This window comes from Pelodiscus sinensis, chromosome 15, assembly GCF_049634645.1.
Source record: "Pelodiscus sinensis isolate JC-2024 chromosome 15, ASM4963464v1, whole genome shotgun sequence".
NCBI classification, from domain to species: domain Eukaryota; kingdom Metazoa; phylum Chordata; order Testudines; family Trionychidae; genus Pelodiscus; species Pelodiscus sinensis.
Window position 1 is genome coordinate 35,167,731 of NC_134725.1, and position 26,294 is coordinate 35,194,024.

At 40.3% G+C, this 26,294-nt stretch overlaps 2 protein-coding genes across 3 annotated transcripts in view; both read right to left on the bottom strand.

The window, feature by feature from the left end:
* Positions 1 to 462: 462 nt before the first annotated feature.
* On the bottom strand, positions 463 to 8,301 carry ERP29 (endoplasmic reticulum protein 29). Its single transcript, XM_006121775.4, has 3 exons — positions 8,112 to 8,301; positions 3,896 to 4,034; positions 463 to 1,538 (listed from the first exon to the last, which is right to left on the bottom strand). Exons 1-3 carry the CDS (start codon positions 8,235 to 8,237, stop codon positions 1,036 to 1,038), a joined length of 768 nt encoding a protein of 255 aa, XP_006121837.1. The 5' UTR covers positions 8,238 to 8,301; the 3' UTR covers positions 463 to 1,035.
* Positions 8,302 to 13,233: 4,932 nt separating this feature from the next.
* The window catches only part of NAA25 (N-alpha-acetyltransferase 25, NatB auxiliary subunit), a 54,232-nt gene continuing 41,171 nt past the window's right edge, over positions 13,234 to 26,294 (bottom strand). For both annotated transcript variants that reach the window (XM_075898742.1, XM_075898741.1), the window contains exons 22-24: positions 21,284 to 21,394; positions 20,159 to 20,305; positions 13,234 to 16,536 (exon numbers count right to left, since the gene is read on the bottom strand). In XM_075898742.1, coding sequence (XP_075754857.1) covers positions 16,414 to 16,536; positions 20,159 to 20,305; positions 21,284 to 21,394 — 381 coding nt within the window. In that variant the 3' untranslated portion in view covers positions 13,234 to 16,413. The remainder of the gene's footprint in view (positions 16,537 to 20,158; positions 20,306 to 21,283; positions 21,395 to 26,294) is intronic.

Consider the following 26,294-nt stretch of genomic DNA (forward strand, 5'->3'; position numbering starts at 1 on the left):
AAGAGCAAACATGCTCTTTTGGAAGCTCTGTCTTCCTCCTCCAAGGAAGAAGGGCTCTTCTGAAAGAGAAGGCTTTTCTGAAATTTGGCCCAGTGTAGACGGGCCAAATTTCCCAAAAGCCTCTTCCGCAAAAACTATCGGAAAAAGGTACGCAAATTGCAGGGCACAGTTTGCATACCTTTTTCTGATACATCAGTATAGTGTAGACATAGTTTGAGTCCCCTGCTGGCTCCAGGCTCCATGAGGGCACTTCTGCCCCTGCTGGGGACTCTTGTACATTTCAAAGCTACCACATACAGCCTGGAGCCAGCTTTTGTCATTTCAAAGAAGGAATGTGGAAATGCCTATCCAGTAGTCAACAGAAATTCCATCAACTACTAGACTAGTAAATTACTTGCTATTTAACATCCTTAGTTCCCTCTTGCTGCTGAACCGTACAAATGACAATATAACACTACATGGTAGGATTTCTGCTTGTTTGCTTTTTTTTTTAAACTAGAAAATTACACACACACAAAATATGTTAAAAGATTATTAAGATTGCAAAGTCAAAGACTCACAAGTTAGGAAACATCAGAATTCAGGTTGCCTGAGTTCAGCCTCATTATGCATGCGCATTAAGATATAGTCTTTAATTACATGATCACACTATTTCTTTCCACAGGATCTCTACCCTGTTCAGTGCAGTGGAAGGACAGTTCTATAGAGGCAACCTTAATCATGTAATTTCCTAAGTCTTTGAGTGCTTGACTTGGCAAACTGAAGTCTGTTTTTAATTATTTTTGTGTATAATAGTATTTATCAACTAATACACAGAAATTTCAATTCAAGAGGTGATTGTTTGAATCCGTACTACAGAATACTGTCATTTTTTTTTAAAGACGACATGCCTTTTCTCTGAGTTTTCTAAAGCACCAAGCACACTAGAAGGAATTCTGCTGTTCTCTGGAGGTCAAAGGAAAGTTTGCTTGCATAAGGAGAACTGGATAGAACTTTGTGCCAGTATTTCACAGCTTGTAAAAGTTTTCCAGACTGTTAAAGCTCTTCTTTTTCACTACTCTTCTTTTGAAAAGAGGCAAGGATGTTTAGGCTTTTCTGAAGCTCCTCCTTCTTCCCATCACTCATTTTGTTCTTCTCAAGCAATTTTGTAATCCGGACAACTTCATTAGCAGCAAACTCCTCTCCTTGCTCCAGGATTTTACTCATGATTTTCAAGTACTGTTCAGCCCGTTTTTTCTCTGTTTCCTTGGCTTTTGCTAAGCTCTCCTGCCCTTGTTTGAGAAGAGCTTGACGCTCTGACTCTTTAGTGGTGCCCACAAATTTACCTGCCAGGATGTCATATTCTTGTAGGCAGCCTGGCATCCCCAGATAGATGCCTTTACTCTTCAGCCAACGCTGAATAGAACTGGCTTTTATTTGGCCACTATAAAGTAAGGGATTGTCAAAGTCCCCATCCTGGAACAAGTAAAAAATAGGATAGTTGTCCTTATCCAATTTATATTTCTCACCCAGCTCTGTATTCAGTTTATCACCATAATCTGAGAACAGAAATGAAATATGAAAAGGATCAGTGCATTAATCATAGAAAAATCAATAAGTAGGATCCTTTCCTTTCCAAAGCAGTTAATGTTTGTTTGTAATTACAACTCTACAAGCACCCTCTCTCTAAGAATTGCCCTAAGATGAAACAGCCCAAAAGTCTAGCAAATCCACTAGTTTGCTTGCAAGAGTAACCTCTGTTGACTGCTTCAGGGGAAGATGCAAATCCCACAATTTATAAATCCCCCATATTTAACTTTGCTTTACTCCATCACTGATTTTGTCTCTTAGACTTGGGGTAGGATGTAATGACTCTTTCCTGATCCACTCAGATTGCCTTGTAGCCTGAAGTATAGAGACTGATAATATCCATTGAAATTTTGGGCCTAGCAGATGTTCCTGCAGGCAGTTTTCTTCTTGAGAATATGCTAGATTGCAAACAAATTAGTAAAATGACATCTGAAACAACATAAATCACATGTGAATTCCTGAAGTTAGAATACAAATATAGATATTTCTGATATTCTACTAAGATATAAAGTGTTTACTTTTAGATAGACTTCGGTGTCTAGTACCATATGCAGCAGGGAACTCTGTAGCGATTTAAATCCCATTTATCTATATAATAGGCAACTGCAAGGGTAATGGCAATTCAGTCTTCTCTGCTTATACAAGCCTTAGCTGAAACACTATCCCAGAGGATACCACTGCCAGTCTGATGGCAGACCTATGAAACTGTGTTCTCACCCACAATTATTTCCAATTTGGGGACAACTTATACCTCCAGATCAGCGGCACAGCCATGAGTACCCACATGGCCCCACAGTAAGTTAACATATTTATGCCTGACTTAGAACAATGTTTCCTCAGATCCCATCCCCTTTTACACATCTCTGTTACTTAACTCTTCTACTACAAGTACCAATTAGTGCCAGCTGTGGTGTGGCAATATCAATCGTAATGTTGTCAGCAAGGAATGACAAAGCTCTCTAAAGTGAGGGGTTTGGAACGGGTCCCATATGAGGAGAGATTAAAGAGATGGGGACTTTCCAGCTTGGAAAAGAGGAGACTAAGGTGGGGATATGATAGAGGTCTATAAAATCATGAGTGGTGTGGAGAAAGTGAATAAGGAAAAGTTATTTACTTGTTCCCATAATATAAGAACTAGGGCCACAAAATGAAACTAATAGGCAGCAGGTTTAAAACAAATAAAAGGAAGTTATTCTTCACACAGCGCATAGTCAATCTGTGGAACTCCTTGCCTTAGGAGGTTGTGAAGGCCAGAACTATAACAGGGTTTAAAAGAGAACTAGATAAATTCATGGAGGTTAAGTCCATAAATGGCTCTTAGCCAGTATGGGTAAGAAATGGTGTTCCTAGCCTCTGAATGTCAGAGGGTGGAGATGGATGGCAGGAAAGAGATCATTTGATTATTACCTGTTTGATTCACTCCCTCTGGGACACCTGGTACTGGCCACTATCGGCAGACAGGGTATACTAGGCTGAATGGACCTTTGGTCTGACCCAGATGGCCATTCTTATGTTCTTAACCATGTAACACTTCTTAGCTAGGGATGTAAGCAACTAGTGACTATTGCGCCTCTCCCTTTGAAATGTACAAGAGCTACAGGCAGCTCGTATACATTTCTAAGGAAGAGATGCAGGGAGGAATCCATGTGAGCAGGGACCAAAGGAGTCCCCACTCACGCAGTTTACCAGTTGCATCTCTTCATGTAGAAAGGTGTAGCAGTTGGGATCCCATGTGAGCTGGGACTGCTTCGGTCCCCTGTCACACAGATTCGCCGCTGCGCCTCTTCCATTGAAATGAACAAGAGCCACAGGCTCGATTCATTGAGTAATCGAAATTTAACAACGCTATTCTTTGTTGGGAGCAAAATTATTGCTGAAGCAGTTCTCATAAGGCATATTCCATAAACGTGGGCTAAGAGGCTAAGAAAAGGCCCAATATCCTTTTCAGCTTGCAGCAAATAAACTTTTAATTTCATAATTGTTGAGAGACTGCACCAACTAGCCCACCAGAGTTAGGTATATTCAGCACTTCTGCTCCCACCTCACATGAGGCTGTAAGGGTAGTCACCTCTACTACTAACCAGGGTAGAGGGGCATTCGGTTTATTAACCACTAAAAATGAACTTGTCAGTTGTTTACTCTTCAATCCCTCCACCAAAGTTATGCCAGGCCATCTTAATTCCTCTGTGACCTCTCAACATGCCACCTGTACCAAAACTCTGCTAGAGAAGAGAGCTGGGTGACTTTATAGTACTTAAGAGGTCTGTTTGTGCCAGTGTTTTATTTGTTCCCCCACAAATGATATATTAGTCTGTTTACAGCTCACCTGATATTCCCACTTCAGCTATGAGCAGGTCTTTGCTGGAAGCTGAGCTTTCTGCCAGTTTTTTAAATTCATCTTGCTTCTCACCGTAAGGATATTGGGTGTCAAATTTCACCAGGACATACTTATTCTTTGGAATTACCTGGCCCAAGAAAAAAAAAAACCAAAAAGATTAATGGAGGAATTATTGAATACAGGCAGTCCCTGGGTTACGTACAAGATAGGGACTGTAGGTTTGTTCTTAAGTTGAATCTGTATGTAAGTCGGAACTGGTACATATTGTAGGGGAAACTCTAGCCAAACATTTCTCCAGAGCTCAGTTTTATTCTCCCACACCTCACTTCCCTCAGTCCTTTATTCTCAAGCTGAGGTGTCTGCTGAGAAAAGCCGCTCCGCGTCTCCCTGGTCTGCTGGGGAGAAGCAGCTAGTGCGGGGTTGCCTCACCCCGTTTGTAAGTAGGGATCTGATGTAAGTCGGATCCATGTAACCCGGGGACTGCCTGTACATCATAAACATGAAGTTTACCAGTACACAATAATTTGTTGGTCAGTTTTCATTATTCCTGTGAAATGACTATTTGAGTATGAGGCACCATGGGCAAAATGATCAAATATTATGACTATCAGTGTCAAAGGAAGAAGTGGATGGACTGTGCATGCATTCCTGTATTAGCTGAAGGAATTCTAAATTGTATACTTTTGTATTTTATTAAAATAGCTAATTATACCCCCAAAAGATTTTATTTTCATTTTGCTTACCTAATGTAAAATTCTGATTGACATAATTGGCGAAATTCTGACTTGGAGATCAGTATCAGCCCCAGCTGACTTCAGTGGGACATCTCAATTGAGTATGCAAGTAGGGTTTTATGCCAAATAAAACGCTACTTTAAAGTCAATCAGCAATAGGACTAACAGTATTTTAAATAAGTGTGAAATTTGGAAGTGAAATAAAGTGTGTTGCTCAGCAAATAGGAGCATCTTACATTGTTAATGTTAAGGTATTTGGAAAACAAATTATGCCATCATTTGTGCTATTGGTTTTTAGTTCCACTTTGGACAGTGAAATTGATCTTGTCAGATTGGCACCGAACACATTGGCTCTTTGAGGTGAGCTTAGACATGGATGTGTATTTGCTTTCAATCAAAACTTATATTAGAGGGGTAGCCTTGTTCGTCTATAAGGTGCCACAGGACTTCTCTTTGTTTATGCAAATCCAGACTAACAGATTTATTGGAGTATAAGCTTTCGTGGGCAAAGACCCAATTTGTGACATGCATCTGACGAAGTGGTTCTTTGCCCACAAAAGCTTATGCTCCAATAAATCTGTTAGTCTATAAGATGCCACAGGACTTCTCATTGTTTAATCAAAACTTGGTTTGTATCTATATCTGACGTGTTTTGGCCCTTTCTAAGTGGGAAGATGGTACAGCAAATTCTTCCTAGGAATGGTGTGAGATTACCATAGCTGCTTCCCCTACACATGTAAAGGCCATCCCAGTCATTTTTTAAGCCTTCATAGTAACATATGCAACACCTGAAACAAAGTGTTTAGTTTTGGTCCTCCTAATCAGTGTAGTCAGCATTTCCTGCCATCTCCTCAGTATGGCTGAAATTGCAAATACTATACAGGCAGTCCCCGGGTTACATGGATCCGACTTACCCCATTTGTAATTAGGGATCCGATGTGAGGCAAGCCCGCACTAGCTGCTTCCCCCCAGCAGACCAGGGAGACGCGAAGCTAGCGCCCCTCCCCAGCAGACCAGGGAGACACGGAGCAGCTTTTCTCAGCAGACACCTCAGCTTGAGAATAAAGGACTGAGGGAAGTGAGGTGTGGGAGAATAAAACTGAGCTCTGGAGAAATGTTTGGCTAGAGTTTCCCCTACAATATGTACCAGTTCCGACTTACATACAAATTCAACTTAAGAACAAACCTACAGTCCCTATCTTGTACATAACCCGGGGACTGCCTGTAGCTTGACTGTGTCAGCCAGTATTTTTAGCTCCATCCCACAATGTGGTGCTTCACGTTTGGAAATAACCCCAATATCCTTGCTTCTAACAAGAGAGCTACATGCTATGGAACAAGTGCTTAAGCAGTCCCAGAATACAAATACACCAAAACTGGACTATCAAAATGGACATTAATTTCAAGTAGAACTGTCAAGAACAGAAAACCTCCAGCCATTTGCGGTCAGTACCTCTACTAGTTACTTGCTATGATGGGTTCTTCCTTAGATGCTATGAGAAACAAGTTCAGTAAATTACTGAGTCAGTGTCATTATTGCATGGACCTACAGTAGGAGCTAGTTTAATTCTGTTTTTCACTCCCAGGGCAACAAAAATGATTAGGGGTTTGGAACGGGTCCCATATGAGGAGAGGCTAAGGAGACTGGGACTTTTCAGTTTAGAAAAGAGGAGACTGAGGGGGGATGTGATAGAGGTCTATAAAATCATGAGTGGTGTGGAGAGGGCTGATAAAGAAAAGTTATTTATTAGTTCCCATAATAGAAGAACTAGAGGACACCAAATGAAATTAATGGGTAGCAGGTTTAAAACTAATAAAAGGAAGTTCTTCTTCACACAGCGTGTTGTCAACCTGTGGAACTCCTTGCCAGAGGAGGCTGTGAAGGCTAGGACTGTAATAGAGTTTAAAGAGAAGCTGGATAAATTCATGGAGGTTAGGTCCATAAAAGGGTATTAGCCAGGGGATAAAGTGGTGTCCTTGGCCTCTGTCTGTCAGAGGCTGGAGAGGGATGGCAGGAGACAAATCGCTTGATCATTGTCTTCGGTCCACCCTCTCTGGGGCACCTGGTGCAGGCCACTGTCGGTAGACAGGCTACTGGGCTAGATGGACCTTTGGTCTGACCCAGTACGGCCGTTCTTATGTTATGTTCTTATGTTCACTTGCAATATGGAAATTTCAGTTCCAGTTCAATTTCCCTTCCCTTCTGAAATCTGGTTTTTGTGATTAAACATTGTCTTACAAATGCTAACAATCTATGTCTTTAAATAAGAAAAGTACAAATGAAGTGGGGGGAAAAATCAGGAAAGTATTTCCATTTCTCCTGGGGTCTGAAAAATCCTTTCTTGCAACCTAAATTTGGTGTGTAAGCTACTTGCCTTTTCTTGGTTGGAAAAATTGTTTTTTTTACTGATCTGTCCAGTGAACTCAGGGGCACAGTTCACTTCAGTGTAACTGATTGCATACCCTGTGCACAGGGTAAGACATACCAGATAAGAGTCAGAGGCTCACTTAGTCCCCCTGTTGCATACCCGCACAGAAGTGGGTGTTTCTGGATTTTCTTGCTTGTGGCAACGTCGCCCATGCGCTTTAAATGTTAGGATCCTGGCTGGAGCTGGATACTGAATGCTCTCCTCAGACGTGCTTAGTGTAGGCTAGGCAGAGGTGCCCCGCACTGCATTAGTGAAAGGCGGGTGCTGCCCTAGCAAGACAGTAGTAGTCTTTGGATGGAAGGAAATCTGACCGATGCATGCGCTATTTAGCTGCTGAGGACAGCGAGGGGTGCAGTAGCAGAGCTTCTCCGAAGTGCCCAGGATCCCGCCTGCCCTCCCGAGACCGATGCCCCTCTTCCCCAGGTGACCACGCTGCACAGCAGCCTGGGCAAAAACGTTCACCCACATTCGGGTGCAATTGAGACACTTGGATGCCGGTGATTGGCTAGCTACTGGGGCCGCTTCTCTTCCGCCTTTCCCCATTGGCTACCTTAGTCCAGGAGCACACGCTTGAGCCATGCAACTGTAGCTACCATCCTGCGGCTTCTGGAAATGGCCCTTGTGCCTGTGGAGGAGGCAGGCGCGCTGGCCGCGAGCCGAGACCCAGGGTTCCGATCGCAAGAGCTCTGTGGGGCTGAGCGCTCCGCTCCAGCTATTTTACCCGCAAGTGCCTGAGCTTCCCGGCCTCAGCGGCGATAAGGGTTCGTGCTGTGAAGTCTCCCGCTCGCCCTTCCCAAAAATCCTCCCCCAAAGCTCAGCGCCCAGAACACGCTCTTATTGCAGCCGCTCGACAGCTGCGCCGGCGCTGGAAGGTCATTTCACTACAGCGACCCAATGTTCCTGAGAAGGCCCATAAGGGTAAGGTCCTTCCCCACTCCAGCAGCCACGGACTGCGGCCCCCCGCGCTAGTGCAGCACCTGCCCGAGCAGAAGCCAGCCCGGGAGAGAGGCAGGTCCATGCAGCCAGCAGCGTCCCCCTTACCTTGTAGAAGGTGATGCCATCCAGGGGCAGGGAGCCCTTGGTGTGCAGAGCGCTGCTGCTCTGCCAGAAGGAAAGCCAGCACAGCAGCAGGGAGGAGACCGAGACAGCCTTGCTAACAAAAGCCATGTTGAGAAGGCTCTAGATGGAGAGGACTCGCTTTGCGCGGTTCACGTGACCTAATCAGTTGTCACTGGCTCCCCCCAATGGGGGAGGGAAGCGTCGGGAAGCGCTGCAGCTGCGGAGCCAAACGCTAACCCTAACCTTAGCCCCAGGGGCCGGAGCCACCGAGAAAATGGACGGGCGGGGGCTGCCAATAGACAATATCGCCAGCTCCTAATGACACGCTAGTCTGACAGGCCAGCACCTCCATTTGACCGCCCGGTTGCTTCCCCTGTCTGCTTGGCTCCCCTGGTCCACGGCACAAGTAGCTCCAAGAAGCCAGCCCAGTTAAAATTAATTAGCCTAATATCTTTGTCGTCCAGCTGAGCGTGTCTGGTGACATCCTACCGTTCAGTTCCAGAGCGGGGGCGATTAAGAGGTAACGATTTAGCCAGCTGCAAAATGTTTTTCAGCAGTTACTTGATTTAAATGCATTTTAACATCTTTACCTCATTATAGGTAAGGAAAGGGCTGGCTTCGTGGTAGGCAATTTTAGAAAAAAACCCATCTCTTCCCACTGCACCAAAACCAAACCATCCTCAGCTAATGCTACTCTATCACTGAAACAAAAGACAGGACTATGCAGCACTTTAAAGACTAACAAGATGGTTTATTAGGTGAAACTTTCGTGGGCCAGACCCCACTTCCTCAGATCAAATTGTGGAAGAAAATTGGCATGACCATAGTTAGTGTCTGAGAGAATGATAGTAGGGGTGATAATTGGGAAAGCTATCTTTGTAATGGGTAAGGTAGTCAGCATCTTTGTTAAGGCCCATTTGTAAAACATCAAATGTAAGCATGAATGACAGTTCTGAAGTTTCCCTTTGTAGTCTGGTGTTAAAGTCTCTTTGAAGTAATATACATGTAGTGAGGTCATTGATGCCCTCACTACATGTATATTACTTCAAAGAGATTTTAAACACCAGACTACAAAGGGAAACCTCAGAACTGTCATTCATGCTTACATTTGACACTTTATGAATGGGCCTTAGCATCTTTAACTACCTTACCCCTTACAAAGATAGCTTCTCCAATTATCATCCCTAATATTATCTCATACACAGTAACCTCCGCCTCTCAGTTCTAAAATCTGATTTGTCAATTTTACATGTGTTCACTTTTTTTTGATTGTATCCCTTTGGTATATATGGTCATGCCAATTTTCTTCCACAATTTGATCTAAGGAAGTGGGTCTGGCCCACGAAAGCTCATCACCTAATAAACCATCTTGTTAGTCTTTGAAGTGCTGCATAGTCCTGTCTTTTGTTTCAGCAAGACCAGACTAACACAGCTACATCTCTACTCTATCACTGGTTGGACTGCACCAATAAGGCTCCAGTGTCTTGGATAATTTGTATCATGTTAATTGAACTGGTGCCCTAGCTGACCTGATGATAAAAACAAACAGCACCCCTTTGTCTTAAAGCTCCCTCCTGTGCAACTGGGCTGGGCATAAGCACCCATTCAAATTAACATTTTACTGATTTTTACTAAAATTCCCTAGTGTAAAAAAACCCTCTAAAATTTCTAAATTATGGTCAAGAGAGCAGACTATGGAAGATGCTTGATGTCTGGAAAGCAGTCTGGTTACCTGGTGCAGGCTCCTCTCCTAGTTTCCAGCTAGATGATCTACTATGTAATTTGAGAGCCTGCCTGTTCAAGAACTCCTCCTAAAAGGTGAGATAGGGGACCACCCTCTTCAGGATACAGCTTGCTCTTACAATTTAAAGCAAGGTAAAGGTTTGATTGTGGCAGGAAAATGGGCTGTGATTGGAATAGGATTGCCTCTCATAAAATCATACAGAAGACATACAGAATCACCAAGCAGGCGAAAAGACTGCTGAGAGTAGACCTCTTGCTTCCTGGTCCAGGATTGCACCAGGCCCAAGCTTCCCACCACTCAGGCACCCTTCAGGGAGGGCTGAAATCTCCTTTATTTCCTTTCATCAGTGAGTATGGGGAAAATGCACAGTTTGCTGCATTACTCACTCTGGCTGGGGAGTGCAGAAGGCAGATAAACTTCGACCTGCCCCAGCTCAGGAGATATGTACCCTTCCCTTGGCTGTGCCTACTGGAGCTGCAGCAGCCAAAGAGAGGTGTGTCTCACTTGGTCCAAAGCTGCTGGAGTAATCCTCTCTCTCCAGGGCAGCCTGCATACTGAACCCCTCATCCCAGCCCTAACCCAGAGCCATGACTTAAATGAAACTGGACATTTTCATTTTATTTTTCAAACACAAAAAATAAGGACCTGACCAATGCTGGGCAAATCTTCTAGTTGTATTATAAATAGCTAACATTACATATTTTAGTATGTTTCTATATGAGCAGTTGCAGTAGTCGTCACAGGACTGTAAATATGAATGGGAGAGTGGGTCTGTGTGATAATAAGTGGAAGAACATTGTACGTCCATCCTTGTTAAGATGGGGGGAGGGGGTCTACAATGAGACATTGAAGAACCTTTGCCTACAGGTAATGCTTAGAATGCATGATTAAAAGTACTTAACTGACATGCACACTAAGAAGTTAAGAGGTAGATAACTGGGTAATCATGTAGTCAATATAATTTATATCAACCAGATGATTAGTCAATAAGGGAAGGAGCTCAGAAGGAGCTACCCCCCACTGTGGCTCTGCAGTTTAAATGTAGTAAGAGCGGGGTATGCAGGCAGCCTGGCCCTGTGGTTAAACTGCAGTCACAGTGGGGATAGCTGCTGGACCCAGTGAGACCCAGGACTTAGCTGGGCTTGCTTAATCCTTGCTCATGCCATTTCCAGTGGCCCTTGTCAGAAGGGGGTCCCAACTCCCTGCTGAATCCTCCAGTGTACAGGGGCTGCTGCCAGAACAGCCTCCTCTGGCCCCCCCACACAGCTGCTTCAGTCTGTGTATGGAGGGGATGAGGAGGGATGGAGTGGCACCATGGAGATGGTGCTGGGGTGGGCTGACTTAAGTCAGCTCCCCCACCCCCAGCTGCCTCTGATACAGAGGTAGCAGGTCATGGGGGGAATGTGAATAGTCAACAAATTGACTACTCTTTTACATCCCTAATGTGCACAGAATGCAATGCTACTACAGGTTGAACCTCTCAAATCCAGGATTCTCTAGTTCAGCAAAAATCCGTGGTCCAGCAGGGCCTGGGATGTTGCTGAAAGTGTGTGTCCCGGAGCAACTGGGGAGCCCCCGCTGTGGCCCAGAACCCCCAGCATTAGCAGGGCCAGGAAGTGGCTGGGGAGCCCCAGCCAGGAAATCCTGGCATCAAAGGTGCCAGGCAGTGGCTGGAGAGTTCCTGCTAGGAATGGAGAACTCCCAAGCGCAGGGCTCAGAAACCATGGAGTCCCAGCCCTAACCGGGGAACCTCTCCCTGGCGGGAGTGGGGCTGTCTACGGCTGGGCAGCCCCAGCCAGGAATCCTGAGAAATCCTTGGTGGCAGCGGGGCTGGGATGACCAATCAGACTCTGCCAGCGAACCCCTGGCTGAAGTGGGGCTGGCAGAGGCGAGCAGCTGGAATCTCCAGCAGCAGTGGGGTGTCTGGGCAGTCCCAACTGGAAAAGCCCTGGCACCAGTAGGGCTAGCAGCCTGGGACGAGTACTGACCTCCCCTGGTCCGTCAAACTTTCTGAGCTGGGATAGCTCAGGCCCCAAGGGTGTGTGACCTCGGAAGTCTAATCTGTACAGGTGACATATCTATTTTATTAAGCTGAGCCACATTTCAGAAATGGCCCTTGAGCTTTTTGGGTAATTAGGATTGATCTCTTCTGTAAACAAAGTGACCAGATAGCAACTGTGAAAATATGGGAGTCTTTCAGGGGAGGTTAGGTATAGTTGCATATATAAGACAAATTTCCTCGTACAGGGAGGGTCAGTGTACCTATGTGCACATAATTTAAGTACCTTACTTTGCCACTACAAAGTTAAACATTTTTAGACCTTGATAGTGCTGCTTTGCAGTTTCTGGTGTATTCTACATCCCTCCAAACCTTCCAGCTGAGAACTCTGAATCACTACACAAAAAAGGGGGGATAAAGGGAAACATACTGTTAATGTATTTCCCTGGATTTCTGTGTTCTTATCCACAAATACTGTAGCACTTAAATGAAAAACAAGAACTGGCAGCAGGTCAGCAAGACATCAATATGCATAAGTTTGTTAAACTGGTTTCAGTTTCAAATGGTACATTTATATAAACATGAATGAGAGAAAAGTTTAACAAGTATAACTGTCACCTTAAATATGATTTTTTAGCAGAGCACATGGTTCAGTAGAGGACAGTAACTGATTAGCCATACCTGTAAGAGAAACTGGTCATGTTGCTGCAACTTTCAATGTCACTGTGTTCACATAACATTTAAGAGAGTAAACAGACACACTAAACTGGACATTAGGTTCCGAGTGCACAACGGTCTGGTGTTCTACTTCTCTGTAGAGTAAGAGAAAAAGCAGCACAAGACACAGTTTGAAGAAACAAGGACATACTGTTTCTGTCAGTGTATTGGAAGTTGGAACGGACAGGGCAGTGATACCAACTGCCAGATGCCACATATTCTTGTTGAAGCTGTCTCTGACCACCAGGACTAGTCTACCATAATTCCATTGGCTGCAGCCAAATACTGCATATTCCTGCTTCCTTCATCTTTAAAACTTGGGAAGGGTGCAAGTGGGTAATGGAGAAACTGTCAATTTATGCAATACTGCCATATGAACATGCCACAGAACATCTACTTCTAACTCCACTCCCATCAGCACGCCTTTCCTATGTTTTGCACAAAGTACTTCGCTTCAGAGGACTCCAGGTAAGCTTATTTTCCCCCGTTTTTTTTAAGCAATTTTTGTTCCCCTTCATAAAATAAAGGGAGCATCTGGCTTGGAGTTTGTTGGCAGACTAACATTATAAAGCAAAATGGTAAAGGCAAGGACTTCAACTATTTCCAAAGATGCAGACATTAAATGAAAGGCAGCACAAAACTAATTTATAATGAAACTGACTTTTATATAAATTATAAACCCATCCAGTTTAAAGCAGATTGCTTTGTGGTTGTGTCACTTAATTTCATAGAAGGCTGAAGCATACATAACTTCCAGACTCATAAATTACAACAAATAGCCAGGAAAAGAAAGTTCAGCTAAGACTGCAGATATAACAAAAGAACCTTTTTATATTAAAGGTTAAAATAAATCATGATTTAACATAATGATTGCAAAATATAAATGCAATTTTTGAACAGTTGAAACTGCTAAAAGATACAAAAACAATGGGCAATACAGGTAGGCATTATACATTTTTCTTTATGCAGAGAAAGGTAGATGGAGAGCTCTTCACCTTTATCCACATCAGACAAATGATTTAAAGCAATCAATTGAGGAGGAAATCTGTAGAAGGATCTTGGCTCATGATCCCAGTAGTATAAAAGCAATAATTTTCAGTCTGTAAACAGTAGTCTTGGTAGCTTTTCTAAACACATGGTTCATTTCACCACAAAAAAGGGTAACAGCAGCAATGGGTTATACCCTGGATTTCCTATCAAATCCCAGTGAAGGTGTATGTGCTGGAGGGGGAAAAATGCTCTTTACTTTAGTAAGAAATATATATTTAACTGTACACAATTTATAGGAATTGAGAAAAGATTTCCAAAGGCTCAGTAATTAATAAGCTATTTCTGCATATGTATCTAGTTGTCTCTTTTATAGAGAAACCCTGAAAATTTAAGAGCTGGAATCTGATTTTCATGCTACATAATTAGTATAGAAATATCTACTGTGTAACAAAAGAATCATAGGGTTTGATCTTAGACCTAGGGTCAACTGGGTGGCTGCAGGTAGAAATGGGAAAACAGCTATACACTGGGAAAAACAGAATATTACTCTTGAACAGGCACTGACAATGGTTTAAATGCTCGTGCAGTCTGGATACAAGCCTGTTCAATGCCATTTCTGAAAGTGTGACTGATGCTTGGTTCCACCCACTCTCAGAACTCAAGCCAACAGTCTAAAATTAACACAGCCAGATGTATAACCCACTGGTTTCAATTGTGTTCAAAGGGAACTGATGCTGGAAAACATGTTTAGCAAGTTCTGCTTTCTAGCATACACAAGGCTTTAAGATTGGTAGTCTTGACTTGCTTCACTAAAATTTTCTACTGGTTCAGCTCGGCTGGTGGTAACAGCAATGGGCAGGAGTTTCAGCATAGACTACTGCACTGTCTGGTCTTGTTCAGAGCTGGCTGCCAGTTGGTACCTAAGTGTCAGTGTTTGTCTGGAGCCCTTCCTCTACACGAGCGAATCCTACTGGTGTTTACAAGATACAAATATGTCAGCCAAAAAGCCCAGTGCAGACTTCACCTCAGTGTCATTGTAGACATTGTGCAATCCTAGTGATGGGACTGTTTTCACTTAAACTATGCATTTCAAATGATCAACTTTAGTCATGAGTCATGTTTTAATGTAAATAGCACACTTGTCTTTCCTAAAGTATTTCTATACAAACATATAAGACAGTTTGCTCAGGAAAGGTGTTTCACTATAAAACAGAATTAATACATTTTGGTATTGTTTTTCCCCGGCCCAAAGCACTTACCAGACACTGCAACTACATCATAAGCACATCCACCACAATTGAAACAACTTATAGGAAGTTCTCTTTCCCTTTAAGAAAGGGACAAAGTAAAACTAAATCCAGCAAGAGCAGCAACTTGAAATTTTACATAGGGCTTTTAAAAAAATACTCTCGTCAACATTCTAGCATGTCTAACAAAATGCATTCAGAAGAGATGGCAACACAAACATTGTCAGCTCTCTTAAAACTTTAAATATAGAATTCAGATTATACTTGCTTTTTTAAATCAGAAGATAAGAAAAAATCTGTAAAAGTCTCAAGTGTCCCTCAGATCCTAGGTACAACATGTTCATATTTGTGCCTATTTGTTTTGTGTGTGTCTATATTACTCCTTTTTAAATTAAAATAGCAGAAATGCAGATTTTATAGGATCAGATGGTGCAGTTACATTGCTCTAACAGAATGACTAATGTACAAATACTTGGATAATCATAAAAGATCAGTTACAAAAGGAAGTGGTCACAAACAAAAGAGTAGCACTCTCAGCCTCATACCAATCTGGAAGCAAACATTATTTCTGCCAACTTATCACCATAGACAGTTGATAAATAATTTTTAATGGAATGGAGTCCTAACTATTAACTCTTAAAAGTTTCAAGCCCCTTTTAAAGTCACAATGATTATTGTGCTACATGAAACTGATATAAGATCAGAGTCAGTGGTGCCAAGATTTAACTGCAAGTATTATGTATATTGCCTCTAGCCTTTTGTTGAAACTTGGATTCCTGTTTTTGTAAAGCTGGCTGCTCAAGTCTGTTTTATATCAGGCTTGTAATTTTTTGAACTTCTGTTTCACTAAAAATAAAGTGTGTATAAATTAACACTATTTCCTTCCTCCAAGATCTCTTGAGGTTCAATCTTAGAGGAAACTACATCAATGTAAGCATGACTTCTGACCCTCCTCAGTTAATGGTGGTCACTGGAAGGCAGTATATGCCTGAATACAAATATGTGTTTCAAATACAAAGTCACTTCTCCCTGCTGGACCCACAAGGTACTGAGTCTCCTTTTAAGCACAACCAAGTGGCTTGTCAATAGAACGGACAGCTCCAGAACTAATCTGCTTCAGTGGAAGAGGCCACACAATATGCTCCAAGGTTGAATGTGGACATCTACAATTTCTGCTTTTCTAAGGCAAGGACCATATAAAAACTATAAACACTGTATGGTGATGAAAATACAACTCCTTTGAGATATATGCTTTATACTGGATTTCTATTGCTGCTTCTAAAGATTATCTCCAGGTGACTCTGGAGATCAAAAGGGAAGAAAACTGAATTTTACCTGTTGCAATATGCTTATGAACATGTATAAAAAGTGGTCAAACCCTAACAGAGGGTCCCTACTTCTGGTTTATGTACAATAATTTAATTGGCTGAATATATCTTCAATACCTAAAAAAAATATGTTATGATTGAAGTCCTTCATGCATTTATGAGGAAGTTCTGGATTAAAGTGATGGTATGTTGGATGTTGCTTCTGCCTGGGATTACGGTGTCATTCTGTTGTGAAGTCTTTATGCCAAGGGTGCATTTCTTAAATTTTTAGTTTTTTTATGGTATCAAGTCTCTTTTTTAGCAGCTCCCCAATTTCCTGAATTGATTGCTGGTAACTGCTCTGCACTTTTCCTTGCACAGTCTTTGTAAACGTTTTTTCTTCCTGCAGATCAAGAAAACACAGTTATTCAGCCTACAGGCTAAAACTGTCTTTTAAATTCCCCTGTAAAATTCCCCACACCCTCTATGAAAATATTGAAATAGAGACCTATGCATGTATGCACTCCATATTGCTGCCGTGAGAAGCATGGTGTAGACATACCATTTTCATCTACTATTCTAAACACCCTCACAATCCCTATTTTCCAAGTTTTCCAAACATGCATAAGTAAACATAGCTGAGAGCAGTTCTGTCTTCTCACAGGTTCTCTAAAGTCCTATGAACTGCATTCCTTGGTATAATTCTCCAAAACATAATATGAGATAGATATTCACTTTCCTATGCTGAGTACAGTGCGCACATATGAAGGATTAGGTCTGTTGCCCATAGTAAGGAGCAACCATATCTGCCATTTTACTGAGGTGAAACTCATTGCCTAATCATAAGTAGATGTACTTTCTTACAGAGAATCATAGGAACTATATGGATAATCATTAGGTTCTTTCCATACAGTGACTAAGTTAATCAGTGCCAAGCCAGAAGTCTTGAGTCAATGCTACCATCTCTGCAAGTGCATCACTAGTTATGTTCCATAAAGAGCAAATTCTTGTCTGATTCAGCTGCCAGATTTCAATGACTTTTTCAAAAGCAGTCCCAGAAATTCCCTGTGCGTGCTAGGGATGTTAGCATGTAGTCATTTATACAATTAATGGATAAGCCTTGGCTCATAAATTAATCCTAATGGCTACAAGCATCCTTCTCCCTCCATCAGAGGAAGCAAGGGGGAGGGAAGGTGAGAGCTGGTGCTCAAGGGAAGTCCGCTTTTAAGTCGGCTCCCCCTACAGAGCCAATCCCCCTGCAGAGACAGCAGCACGGGGTGGAAGGCACGAAATAGCGCTTGGGGGGAACCCAAAGTTAGTTTCCTACAAGCAAGGGTTCTGTAGAGCCGCCTCCAACCCCTCCTTTTGCATTGCTGCCTCTGTATCAGTAATGCTATTCAGCTTACTCACAGTGTTTGACACCCACAGTAAAGTATAAATAATGAATAGAATAGCAAACAGTATGCATGTAGAAACCCTCAATCCCTCAGCCAATGCATTTAGAGTACCAGAAAATCAAAATAAATGTGAAACATTTTTTTTTTTTTTTTTAAGATCTTCACATTTCTGATTTCCAAATTCCCTCAATGCTTGGAAGAACATAAAGGAAATTTGTAGAATCCGCTGACTGAATAAATTAGCAGAACATTTACTTGTGTCACTCGAATGTAATTAAAGAACCATAAAGACAATTAAGGGTCAAAGTGCTACCATAATTCTAGACAGTGCTTCAAAGGGATAAGACAATTTGAAGTCTAGTTCATTAAGAAAAGGTAATTTGAATGTTACTTTTGTCCACTCCCAGTTCTTGTAAATTTACAGTGACTTTTCATATTTAAGATATACTAAATTTCACACAGCAACAGCATAGAAGAGCAACAGAAATGGGGGAAAACAGTACAGAAACTACAGTTAAATGCATAAGGCCCACAATGATATATGCAATTTGTTTTCCTAATCTTTCAATAACTTAAGAGTACTGGAAAGCAAACCCAGAAGTGTGATTTTTAAATGGATCTTTTAAACAAATCCTGCTGTTACACTACACTACAGAAAACTTCATCTGCATATTGGTCTAATACAGCAGGGATGTGAATGGGTAACTGGCACATGGTGAACCCATTAATTGGCACCCAGGAGCAGCCACCCCACACCTGCTGCACTGAAATCAGGAGCAGACAGCACTGTGAGCTAGAGGCTGCTCCATCTGGGCTGGAGGATCTTGCTTAACAGGTTAACCAGTTAAACATAATGTTTAACTGGTTAATTAATTAAATGGAATTTTACCTCTATACTGTAAAGCTCCCAGAAGAATGTAAAGTCATGGTGGGACAGACATGCTGATAAGAGTTTATCTGGAAGTAAAAGCTCCACACATCTGATTCTATAACTGCTATTTACTAATTTCCCAGAGTCAATAAGAGTTTTGAGGCTGTGGACACTACCAACGTAGTGTTTTTTGAACAGCATCAAGTTATATAGAGTTGGGTTTTTCTTTTCAGGTCTACTGAAAAGAAATCTACATGAGTTCATACAATTCTTATAATTAAAAACTGTAAAACACAGCCACCAACTATTTTAAGTGAGGAGAGCATAATTTCCCAAATGAGACCAATTCTTATACTATGTGGGAATAGCACAAAGTCATGGTTCTCAAAAACCCATATCCCACTTGAATTATGCTACAACTTGCAATTTGTCGCTAACTTTCCTAACCTAAGGTGAGGCAAGAATGCCAATCTACTTTTGATTCTCATTCTTTAGAATTCTCTGAACATATTTAAAGGTAAAGAAATGGCTAGTTTTGTGCTTTATCTGCCAAATGAAATGTGTACATCCAAATTCAACCCTCTACCACTCAGTGCCAATGATATTTTGAGGCTCTGAACAGAGGCAGGCCATTAATTCATGAAAAAAAGACTCAATAAGTGGTCAGTGAGAGTATGTCTACACAAAGTTATTTCAGGATACCAGAGCTACCGAAATAGCTACCCCACGTCTTTTGAATGCATTTGCTATGTTGCCATCTCTGTAAACCTCATTCTGCAAGGATTAAGGGAAGGCTCAAAATAGCACTTTATTTAAAAATTTGGTGCTCTGTAGACAGCGCCAAATGACAAAATAAGCTATTTTAAAATAGAATCAAAATAAGCAACGCAATTTGCGTAGCGCACATTGCATATCTTATTTCGAGTTTCGGGTGCTGTGTAGACACATTCTGAGTGTGTCCTGTTAAAGGAACGACAATCTACCTATTTCCTGGTGTCATAATATCTTGGTCCTTTGAGGGCATCTTCTCCCTCTTTTAGGAACATTCACGGCTTCAAAAAGGATATTTCTTCACTAAGAATAATTTTCAGAGACATCTTAACAGACATTGTGCCTGAACTTGCCTAGGGAGATTGTAGAATCACCATCACTGGAAATATTTAAGGGTAGGTTGGATAGACATCAGGGATGATCTAGATGGTGCTTGGTCCTGCCATGAGGGCAGGGGACTGCACTCGAACTCTCCAGGTTCTTTCCAAAAAAGAAAGAATTTTCTAGTATTTTATGATTCTATATGGTCAGAAATACTTGAACTACACGGATTTCCTGTCACAACTGTGCCATCATGATTTGAAGTTGTCAAGTCTTTCTATGCTGGACATATCATTCACTTTCATGGAAACACAAATTGATGTCACACAAAACACCTGTCTTCACATACTCAACTTACTTAAAAAAGATACATAGGTTTACAATTTTCAGATTCCAGTCAGAGTTTTTAAATTAATTATTTTGTTAAAAGTGACTATGCTGGACTCCACATGGTAGGAACTTTATAACAAAAGCTCTACTACTTTAAGTCAGTGACACTATTTTTTTTAGTTAATAGCAAACAACTGAGTCAATCATATTAGTGCTTATAAAGCTTTTCCAATAGGTAACATTTAAAGAAAAAGCTGAAGCTAGCAAAGAGATATTCTCTAGATTTCTTTAATTAAAAAAAAAAAATCACAAAAAAATAAGGTACAGTTTCTTACCTGTGAAAGTAAAGTGTCATCTATGGACAATTCTTCAAGTTTAAGTGCAGTCAGAATTATTTCGAGCCCTTTGATATGATCAATTACATTGGAAGTTAATGTCTGTAGCTCAGTAACATAATCCAAAAAACTGGTAAACACAGGTGGCTAAGAAAACAGGAAGAAGTGACATTAAAACACATTTTACATCCATGTTAAATCTTTTTGTATAAGACACTCAAGTCACCATTTCAAAATAAATTGACTTCTCTGTGCCCCAAACCACAAATGTGTTATTCAAATATAGCTTAAAAATTAAGGCTGGCCAGCAGGCAAGCATTTCCATTTTGTGAAAAACGGAGCTATTGGAATTAGTTTTTATTCTACCATGCAATGAAGCTGACCTTATAAGCCAGTGGTTATGACATGTTCCTGGGAGACTTTGCTCTGCCCAATTTGAATATTAATAACTCCTGTTGGACCTGTTCCACTTAGTATAGAATATTAAACATTCATTAGGTCAGAAGATTCTGACTCTCTTACCCAGTGGGGATCTGGGAAGTTAGGTTCAAATCACCTGCTCAGACTGATTCCAGCTAAGGTCTGAGAAACTTTCATGATGAAACAGAAATATTTTCTTGACAAGTTTCAGTTTGGAACCAGAAAAAAAAAATTGAAAAATTCCCACCGTGAACTATTCAAAATTCTATTTCATTTAGTAGTTAATGTTTGTAAAACAATCTTCTGAAGATGAAAAATGTTATGTAATCTGATAGTACCCTCATTTTAGAAGCCTTTATCTTGCTTTTTTTTTTGTCGGAACAATTTGGAAACAACACCAACCCTGGACTTAAGATGCTTATATACAAAACAGAAATCATACTAACTGTATTCAATAAACTAATGAATACTCATTAGGGTTGGTTATGAAATATTCTATAATGTTGCATTTTTCCATTAATTTTCAAAAGCACATAAGTGACTTAAAGTCCTAACTTCAAAAGTGGCTTAGGAGAGCCCCTTAATAGAGCTTAAGTGCTTAGTCACTTTTGAAAATAGGACTTAAGATGCTTTTGAAAATTATATTCACTAACTTTTAGGGAAGCATCTTAAGATTAAAACTCGTGCCTCCATTGAGTCACCTACCAGAACTACATTGGTTTCTTTTTTTTTCTTTTTCTTTTTCTGTAAGCTTGATTTGAAGGGTCGTAGGATGCTATCACAGTAACTTGACACCCATAGGGTGATGGAAATTGTCTGAAAGGAAGAAAAACAGATGTACAAATATGGTTCAAATAGAATTCATATTGGTGAAGCTGTTTTTAAGTTCAAAACTATGTCCTTTAATAAAGGGTTAAAGTCAGGGTGGATAAAGATCAATGCTTTTTAAAAAATTAAAAATCATTTAAAATTTTTTTCAAAAAATAAACTCAGATTTTATCAATAAAATACTAAAGTCTCCTTTAAAAATAAGTTACAATTAAATCTCACCACAAACATTCTATACCTACACTTACAGTCTCACAAAAATTAATTAATGGCTCTAGTCTGTCCAGCCTAACCACCAGCTCTTGTTTCTTGAAAGTTCTAGGCTTTCAATTTCTGTTTCTCAATGTACAAACGTGTAAAGACAGACACAGACTGGATAGAATTATTTTTGTTCTGTGCTTTTGATATTGGTGGAAGGTTGCTAGATGCAATGTAAGAACAGTGTGCAAGAAATACCAAGGGAAAATTTGCCAGTTTAAGTCTTGATGGAAGGAGCAATGTACACAATGATCCAGTAATATGTGCCTGTGACACAACAGAAGATGAGGTTGTGTATCTTTCAGAAACAATAGATACATCAGGGAATGTCCCCACAACAGAATATTTAAAAGAAAAATGAGAAGATGTTTAGAAGAAATATCGGAAAGATGCTCCTTATCAATAATATGGCTTCAGTGCCTCTTTTAGCCAAAGACTTAAGTACTTCCTCTAAAGGAATAAAAGAAAATGTTGTTGAAGTCACAAAATACTTCTAACAACCATTTTAGTTTAGTTTCACTGAAGAGAGCTGAAGGATCCAAAATAATTCTTCCCCTAAATGATCAATGGAATTCTGTGGTTGTTTTGAACAATTTATTTGCAAATTAGCCTGTTTGCATAAAATTTGTGAAGAAAACCATTACTAAATAGATGGAAATCTCATTCACACAGTATCTAACATTGGAATGTAGAGAATGTATGATTATACTGAAAATTATCTGTAACTGTAATGAAACTTCAGAGAAATTGCTGCTGCAACTGAAATTTGCAACGCACTTCAGGAGACAGTGATGAAAGAAAGAAATACCACACCAGAAAGTTAAACTACAAGCAATAAGAAAGTGAGTGGATCAAACACTGACTCCACCCCATTTTGCAAACATTCTTAAACCCAGATATAAATGTAGATGCCTAACTTTTGAAGATGCTGCTGCTGCCATAGCATGAACATCTCAAAATCACTGTCAGTTATTCTAGTCATAATAAATGTCAGGGCTGGAGCAAAACCATATAACCAAGTACATTTACTGATGATATTTTGAACAAAGTTACACCCCCTGCATTGGTGGGTATCATTAACTAGGTAAATTGAAAGAGTGTTTCTTCAGTTGCTAAGCCAACTTTTCACAGCAGAAGCTTCCTCTTCAGGCACGGAGAGAATATTTTCATAAGAACTGCCATACTGGGTTAGACCAAAAGTCCATCTAGTTCAGTATCCTGTCTACCGACAGTGGCCAGTACCAGATGCCCCAGAGAGAGGGATCACAACAGGTAATCCTCACGTGATCCCTCCCCTGTCACCATTCCTACCCATCCTGGCTAATAGCCATTGATGGACCTATCCTCCATGAATCTATCAATCATTTTTTTTGAACCCTGTTAAATTCTAGCCTTCACCACATCCTCTGGCAAGGAGTTCCACAGGTTGACTGTGTGCTGAGTGAAGAAAAACTTCCTTTAGTTTGTTTTAAACCTGCTTCCTATTAATTTCATTTAGTGACCCCTGGTTCTTTTATTGTGGGAATAAATAAATAACTTGTCATTCATTTTTTCCACTCCAGTCATGATTTTACAGACCTCTATCATCCCCCTTTAGCCACCTCTTTTCTAAACTGAAAAGTCCAAGTCTTTTTATTCTCTCTTCATATGGGACCTTTTCCAAACCCCTAATCATTTTTGTTGCCCTTTTCTGAACCTTTTCCAATGCTAATATATCTTTTTTGAGATGAGGGGACCACACCTATACGTAGTATTCAAGATATGGGTGTACCATGGTTTTATACAGAGGCAAAAAGATATTTTCTGTCTTATTCTCTATCCTTTTTTTAATGACTCCTAACATTCTATTTGCTTTTTTGACTGCTGCTGTACACTGAGTGGATGTTTTCAGAGAACTATCCACAATGATTCCAAGATCTTTCTCTTGAATAGTTGTAGCCAAATTAGTCCGTCATCATATTGTATCTATAGTTGGGATTATTTTTTCCAATGTGCATTACTTTATCAATATTAAATTTCGTTTGCCATTTTGTTGCCCAATCACTTAATTTTGGTGAGATCTTTTTGAAGTTCTTCACAGTCTGCTTTGGTCTTAACTATCTTGAGCAGTTTGGTATAATCTGCAAATTTTGCCACCTCACTGTTTACCCCTTTCTCTAGATCATTTATAAATAAGTAGAATAGGATGGATCCCAGGACAGACTCTTCGGGGGCCCCACTAGTTACCTCTCTCCACTCTGAAAACTTACCATTTATTCCTACCTTTTGGTTCCTGCCTTTTAACCAGTTATCAGTCCACAAAAGGACCTTCCCTCTTATCCTATGACAACTTAGATTTCCAGAAAGTCTTTGGCCAATGTCCCTAACCAAAGGCTCTTAAGGAATGTAAGTAAACTATATCCACTGGATCCCCCTTGTCCAAATTTGTTGACACCCTCAAAGAACTAATCAAAGAACTCTAATAAATTAGTAAGATATGATTTCCCTTTGCAGAATCCATGTTGACTTTCCCCCAACAAATTATATTCATCCATGTGTCTGGCAATTTTATTCTTTACTATAGTTTCAACTAATTTGCCCGGTACTGACATTAGACTTACCGGTCTGTAATTGCCAGGATCACCTCTAGAGCCCTTTTAAAATATTGGCGTCACGTTAGCTATCTTCCAGTCATTACGTATGGATGCCAATTTAAAGGATAGGTTACAAACCAGAGTTAACAGTTCCACAATTTCCAATTTAAGTTCTTCTTGCTTCTGATGTACTTAGAAAACATTTTACTATTATTTTTTGAGTTTTTGGCTACCTGTTCTTCAAACTCCTTTCTGGCTTTTCTTATTTTATTTTTACACTTAATTTGACAAAGTTTATGGTCCTTTCTATTTTCCACATAGGATTTGACTTTCACTTTTTAAAAGATATCTATTTATCTGTGTCTGCTTCTTTTACCTAGTTGTTAAGCCACAGTGACACTTTTTTGGTTCTCTTACTGTGTTTTTTAATTTGGGGCATACATTTAAGTTGGGCCTCTATTATAGTATCTTTGAAAAGTTTCCATGCATCTTGCAGAGATTTTACTTATGTCACTATACCTTTTAATTTCTGTTTAACTCCTCATTTTTGTGCAGTTCCCCTTTCTGAAATTAAATGCCATAGTGTTGGGCTGCTGAGGTATTTTTCCCACCACAGGAATGTTACATTTTATTATGTTATGGTCACTATTTCCAAGCAATCTGGTTACATTTACCTCTTGAACCAGATCCTGTGATCCACTCTGGACTGAATCAAGAATAGCGTCTCCCCTTGTGGGTTCCAGAACCAGCTGCTCCAAGAAGCAGTCATTTAAGGTATCAATAAATTTTATTTCTCCATCCTGTCCTGAGGTGACATGTACCCAGTCAACATGGGATAGTTGAAATCCTCCATTATTATCAAGTTTTAATTAGATAGCATTTCATAGCCACTATCACTGTCCTGATCATGTGGTCAATAATATATCCCTACTGCTATATTCTTATTATGGGAGCATGGAATTACTACCCATAGAAATTCAATGGAATATTTTGGCTCATTTAAGATTTTTACTTCATTTGATTCTACATTTTCTTTCACATATAGTGCCATTCCCCCACCAGCACGACCTGTTCTGTCCTTCAGATGACTGTGTCCCCCTAATTGTCCTCATTTCACCAAGTTTCTGTAATGCCTATTATATCAATATCCTCCTTTAAAACTAGGCACTCTAGTTCACCCATTTTACTATTTGGACTTCTAGCATTTATCTATAAGCACTTTAATAATTTGTCACTATTGATCTGTCTGCCATTTCTTGATGTGTTAGACTCTTTTTCATTTGATTGTGTCTCATCTGATCCGACCCATACTTCCATCCTCTCCTCCTGACTAGAACATAGAGCATCTCTATTAATAGACCCTCCCCTAATAGATGTCTGTCCAGTTCCTGTGTTCCTCCATACCTGTCGGCTTTCCCCCAGTCCTTAGTTTAAAAACAGCTCTAGAACCTTTTTAATGTTAAGTGCCAGGAGTCACTGTTCATTGTTTGGTATTGTTCACACAAATCTAAGAAATCAACTGGGAGTAGGAAAAGCAGGAAAGTTGTATTTCTGTTTCAATCTATGAATCAAAATGACAGTGGGCATGAGGAAGATAAGAGCCAGTTGTAGAAGCTTTAAGGACACTATACATTCAGTGTTCTGAGGACTTGTTTATTAGAGTTAATAAAATTAATAAAAAAAGAGTTTAGGGACAGCTGTCAGTCAGCAACTCAGGAGACTACTGCAGTTGCAAATATAAACATGTATGTAACATTTAAGATTTAGTTTAACAAATGCAAGTGTTATTGTGTTTGTGGGTATGATTTAGTTCTTATAACTCCTAATGTACTGCTACTGCATTTACAGCTTGATGCAGGTAATGAATATTATATACTTTTTCCTAAATAGAAAAAATCAAGTTATCTAAAAAATTACACAAAGTATACCCTCTTAGATGTTGTAAAATGCTGTACTGAGTTGTAAATTAACATGCTTTAGTGATCAGATTTGCACCACAGTTTGAAGAAATATGTCAAGTGTCAGTGGGAAACATAATTTACAACAATCGAGTTTTT